We start from the raw sequence: 6,000 nt of genomic DNA, 5'->3' as shown, positions 1-6,000 counted from the left end.
GGCTGCGGTTCGCCACTCCAGGCCAATGGGGGCTGCGGGAAGCAGCGTGGGCTGAGGGTCGTGCTGGCTGCAGCTTCCCACAGCCCCCATTGGCCTGGAGCGGCAAACCGCGGCCAGTGGGAGCCGCGACTGGCTGAACCTGTGGACGCGGCAGGTAAACAAACCGGCCTGGCCCCCCCAGGGGCTTTCCCTGAAAAAGCGGCGGACCGGCTTTGAGAACCACTGCTGTAGAGAACATCCCTCGTTACAACACAAGGGATTCTATCCTGACCACTAAAGCCAGAGCAATTGTTGCAGAAGGGTGAGGGTGCAACCTGGCTGGATTCCACAGATGCATTTTGGCTTACTCAACTGGAAAGCCATTGGGCATCTGGAGGAGAACATGGCAGACTGGAGGACATAAAACCCATCAAAATGGTGCAGCACCTCCTCCTTATATGAAGCCTTGCTCCATTGAACTGTGCGAGGGATGCAGAACAGCAGAACCATATAGTCCCCACTTTGGGATATGCCCAGTGTCAGTGACAGCATTAGACACCTCTTGTCTTTGTGACATCGTTCTCTTTTGCCCAGATGTACGAGGGATGACAGATCTCAGTGCCACCACCCCTATACCTCTTTGTGCACTTTTGAAGGGCTAACCACAATGTAGGGAGGAAGGCAGCTCTTTGATCTCCACAATACTGCAGCACCACACAGTGTAAATAAGAGCACAAGGATCCTTGCCCCCTCTAACCTCCTCCATCCCTGCTTTGGTTAGGCACAATAACAATCCTTTCACTCCTCTCAATAAGCAATATCAACTCAGCCCACTCTGCACGTTCTACATTCTAGATCTTTAAAATTCCACCTTTGCTGCCTGGAGGTTGTCTTTTTTATAGAAACATCAGTACTGTTCAGTGGAATTCACACCATTGGACAGAAAATCCCCTCTAGGACTCGAGGACTACAGATATCGAGGAATACATGCAAATATGATAAATATTATGCATATCCAGGGAAGTAGTAATCATGCCTCCTGCCCAAGCCTTACATGTGGGAGAGAGTGATTTTATTCAGATAATGCCATATTCCATAGAATTTTGTGACACATTCTGGAAGGCTAAAGAAAGTAGAACATATTAAATGAATCTCTGCTAGAGTTGCCATTTTGGTTGGCCGTATTCCTAGAGGTTTCATCATGCGACATAATCTTTAATTAAAGATTAATCTTTAATTCCTGGAGACTCCAGGAAAATACTGGAGGGGTGGCAACCCTAATCTCTGCTGTTAAGGCAATTCTGTCTATAGCTTATAGTTATTGTTAAATTCTTACCTATTACAGGCGATGTTGTAGTAGTTGATGTTGGCACAGTGGTAGTTGTAGTGGTTGTCGGTGTGGTTGTGGTAATAGTGGTGGTGGTTGAGAGTGTGGTAGTAGGGGGTGTAGTGGTTGTTGGGATTGTGGTACAGGCTGCAAGAAAGAGATTCATTGTGAAATTGTTCTTCTAAGAAATGGTCAAGAACAACAACATGCCAAGACATTTATGAAAGTGCCTAAGGTAAATATCAGTGTTTGAGTGTGTGAGAGTTGCACCTCTCAGAGATATAGCTGTACCTAAACCATACAAACCTCATTAATTTATATTTAAATTTAGGAGAAAGTTAAGGCATATATAATAAAGCCGTATGTAGGTGAAGTACATAAACTAATTAGCAAGAATAGAAATTTCATTTAGAAGCAGGGTTATGAAAATACTTTCTAACACAGTAGCAGATCTAACATAATAATGAACTTGTTATAAAATACCACATGTCCTTGAAGGTTAAGTGGCTTGAGCTGAAAATTAATAGTTAGGATATTGGGGAAGGAGCATTGTTCTAACAACACTGAAAGAAAGGGGCAGTTGTTACACTTTGATCTTAAATTAGCCTAATTCACTTTTTTGTCATATCCTTAAATGTGTGAGTGATGACTGTGAGGTTACGAAGTGTTACTCAATTTTTCTTTTGTGCAATCCTGGCTAGAGCTGCAAAGAATCATTCAAATTCATTACTAAATCTCCTATGGAGACAGATGGAAGAGATACATGGCATTCCTTTTCTTTTTCTTTCCCTTTCCAGTTTGCAGAAAGAATAAAATGCAATTTACCTGGGTCAGGCATGCACACAATATTTCCTGTTGAGTAGCAGATACTAAAAGAAACAAAATTCAGTCAAAATGAATATTTTTGCAAACCAACAGCAGCCCCTGCAGTAATTTCTCATGAATCCCTCCAATAAATGTATAGCACACTGTTTGCAGGGGCAAAGAGTCTAAAAACTTAAAACCAATTTTATCACTCAAACTTCATCTCGTGAGACTGGATATTTCTTTGGCAGTTGTTTGCTCCAATACTGACAATTGCTATTTTCTCCCGACACAACTACCGGCTTTCCTTCCTCCAAACACTCCTCCTTGAGATAATTAATTACCCTCCATCAGGAGTAGGGAAAATATATGACTAACAGCCACTGCTCCCTTAAACAATTTTGCTCCATCTCTGTTGCACAGCATCCTTATATCTCTACAAATTACTGATCAGTGCTATACTGAGGAGGGCTGAGGGTGTGAGGGAACATAGCCAGAGACATTTGTGCTCCAGTGACCCCCCAGCTGGTTCTATCTGGCAAAACTTAGAACAGCGTAAGGGCTGCTCTACGTGTAATTTCCAGATATGACATTTTAAAAGTAATATTTAATGCTATTATCAAAAGATTTATTAATGGGCCATCATCAACATGAAATACAGTCAATTTCAAAACATGGGTTAAAAATAGTTTCAGGCACTACTCTGCTCTTGAGTTTTCTTGTCAATTTTTGCAGTTTTACAGCCACATGTTCCTATTTAAAAACAAAATCTCCTCTGCTGTTGCATGAAAGACATACATGAACAACAGGTGCAACTGACTTTAGTGAATAATTGAAAATGACTATACACAATGTCCTGTTAAATTCACAATGTGAATAAGTTGAAAAAATATAGGTACTTTTATTTCTCTAGTCTCTCCCAGTTATAGCAATCTGTGGAATTACTTCTAACAATTGCAGGTAAAAAAATGCACAGAGAGAAATGTGAGTAGAAATAGATGGCGTTCCTTTAAAATCCAACTGTATTGTAACTATGATGTTCCCCCCACCCCACTATTTTTGTAAGGCAAGATCTTCATCTGGGATAAATCAGCATTTATATGGAGAAGGGCAAATTCACATTGAGGTTCTTGCAGGTAATCTGTAATATTACAGCCTTCATTCAGGAAAACACGACAGCATGGTCTGTTCACAACAGCAGTTCAGCACACACTTAAGTCCCATTGAGGTCAATGGGATGTAAGCACGTGCTTCAGCAATTTCCTGAATCAAGGTCTCAATATGCATTGCTCCATCACTTTTGAATTTCCACATACCATTTCAGACAAACTTTGTCTGTGGGTACTTCTTCGCCAGGTTCATAACGAGTGCCATTTGCAATATAACAGCCACATTTGTCTTCGGTTACACATTTGTTGGAATCTTCATCGAAAATGGGTTCATCTGTAGAGCATCTGGGGTAGCAACCTGTTGACCACAAATGGTCCATTTTGTAATATTAATAAACATAAACTGTTAACTTAATGATTACATTCTCACTGGAGGCCTGTTCTAAGGCTCACTGAAGTATGAAAACTCCTTCTGATTCTAAATGAGGCCCTGGATAATGAGCACTTCCAAAAGTGGTGAATTATTCATTGTAAATCCTGAATATTTCCCACTGATCCATCCATTAAGAAGCCAATATTTACCAGCACTACAATGGCTGACATATCAGTTATTTCTTTTTGCAAGGATACAGAAATGCTTCAGTATCTCAGTTACAGCAATGTGTAGCTGACATAGCAAAAATACATAAAAAGTTTAAAAGAAATAATTAAGGAATAAAATTCTAGTTTTCTGTACCACAGTAATAATCTTTTCTCCCCCTTGAGGTACACTTAACACGGTATTGGTCAATGGGGATGGTGGATCAATCTTATACCACAATTCAGAAAAATACCCAGGCATGTGCTTAACATGTGAGTATCATCCCATTGATGTCAATAAACAATAAATTACACCACACCAAATACTTGTGTATGATTATAGATTTAGGAATGGCCAGGCAATCAATAGATCTCATTAGCTAATAGATCCAACTCCATCAAGTAACATTTTAACCAAATCTTCATGATATGCAATACAAAAACAATCAGGAGTTTCTTACCTTCCAGATATGGCAATGAGAAGTTGGTGCTGACATTGTTAATGATCCTGCAGGTCTTAATTTGACGGCCACAAGGCTCGTAGTGCCACTTGCACTCATTATAATGGTTGTAGTAATCACAAAATATTGCTGATAGAAAACAGAAGCTGATCAAAAAAACAGCTGACAGAACAGAATCCCATTCCCACCTCTAACCATGCCAGCCAAATAACCCTACACAGTGCACTGGCAGCAATATTTCCCTTGACACATGGGACCTGGAATTTTTTTTCCCTACTCAACCTGAATACAGAACACATGAAACTCTGGATTTCATCACCTTCACATTTAACACCACTGTTGCAGAAAACAAATGTTTGATTGAAATCACACAACTACTCAGAATCAATTTTGAATTCAAGCTGTCTGTTGAAGTGTTGTGATTTTTTTTTTTTTACTTCTCTGGACATCTGCAAACTCTTAGGGCTAATGGTGCATATAGGCTGAAATCAGTTTCACCCAGATATATCATATGCAGTAGTCACATGGTGTTCCTCCAGTGAACACACATGGACATGCACAAACTTCAAACCTGAACCTTGTTTATAGGTGCATAACAAGATGTGAATGGGGGAAAGCTTAACACATTCAAAACCAAATTCCTCAAACCATATGGCCTATGAACCAGTGTGAATTGCCATATGGCTACAGAATAAAATTTGCAAGATTTCTGAGATGGGAAGTGATGTACTGTGTGTAAGAACAAGTCCCCACTGTGAAAAGCTTAGTTTCTGCTCCCACTGGTTGGATCGGTGGAAGTGTTTCCCGTAACTCATTTAGTATGATCACCATCCCAACTTGACTTTTGGTGTCAGTAGCTATAAGCAAGAGGCACATACAACAGCCTAAAATGAAGTCAGTGGGGTTTTATGAGTATAACTTAAACACAGTTTGGCCTAGTGGGACTAATCACAGGCTACTGTGCTATACACAAAATGTAAAAAAAAAAATACTAGTAACAATTCTAGGTGGGAGATTTTGCTGACTAGATAAATATGCTGGGAATGTCAGTCCACCAGTTGGCACAGAATGAGGAGGATCATTTGAAATGTCATTTAAGGGTCAACCCATAGTGACAATTTAAATACACTGAACTCATTAATACAATAATCAGCATCTGCTTATACAGAGATGGTGAACCCTTTCCACTATGTGCCATAGCATACAACTCTGTGTCAACACACTGCTGCAGTGATTAAAAACTTTGTGATATCATTCTGATAGGTCCAGTTGTACTCAGTGGGGAATATTTAAAGGTTACTCACGGCATATATCAGGAGTTCTCCAGAAGACACAAACTCCAGTCTTATTGCACTCATGGGCATAAGCAGCAACTGCAGAACAGAAGCACTCACAGTCTCCACCACTGTCACAGGAGCAGGCATCATGAACACAATTTTCATAGAATGGAGCTGGGTCCACCTGTTGGGGAAACACATGGGGCAGCTGTTAACACCAGAGCTCTGTTTCCAGTTGGGAATCTCAGATGGAAATCCTTTAGACCAGAAGTTGCTTACTGTCTGTCAGGTAGCAGATCTGAGCTAGGTTAATTTCCATTAATTTATCTTAATTTCTTCAAATGTGGTTATGGAAAAAAAGGTAACCAAAAGAAGTGTCTTGTGCATTGACCATATCTTCTGATGTGCATCATTTTTGCTTAATGACAAAAAAAATATTACTCTCAGCACAGGACCACTGTACC

At 40.2% G+C, this 6,000-nt stretch overlaps 1 protein-coding gene across 1 annotated transcript in view; it reads right to left on the bottom strand.

Annotated features, from left to right (window-relative positions):
- Positions 1-6,000, bottom strand: part of LOC112118092 (mucin-2) — a 57,578-nt gene that overhangs the window by 21,495 nt on the left and 30,083 nt on the right. The window contains exons 24-28 of the mRNA XM_029912047.1: positions 5,564-5,720; positions 4,260-4,388; positions 3,427-3,577; positions 2,132-2,175; positions 1,316-1,453 (exon numbers count right to left, since the gene is read on the bottom strand). Coding sequence (XP_029767907.1) covers positions 1,316-1,453; positions 2,132-2,175; positions 3,427-3,577; positions 4,260-4,388; positions 5,564-5,720 — 619 coding nt within the window. The remainder of the gene's footprint in view (positions 1-1,315; positions 1,454-2,131; positions 2,176-3,426; positions 3,578-4,259; positions 4,389-5,563; positions 5,721-6,000) is intronic.

The sequence above is a fragment of the Terrapene carolina genome, unplaced genomic scaffold, assembly GCF_002925995.2.
Source record: "Terrapene carolina triunguis isolate 2854851 unplaced genomic scaffold, T_m_triunguis-2.0 Scaffold171, whole genome shotgun sequence".
NCBI classification, from domain to species: domain Eukaryota; kingdom Metazoa; phylum Chordata; order Testudines; family Emydidae; genus Terrapene; species Terrapene triunguis.
Note: the sequence above shows the minus strand (reverse complement) of the source record. Positions and strands in the feature narration are given on the sequence as shown.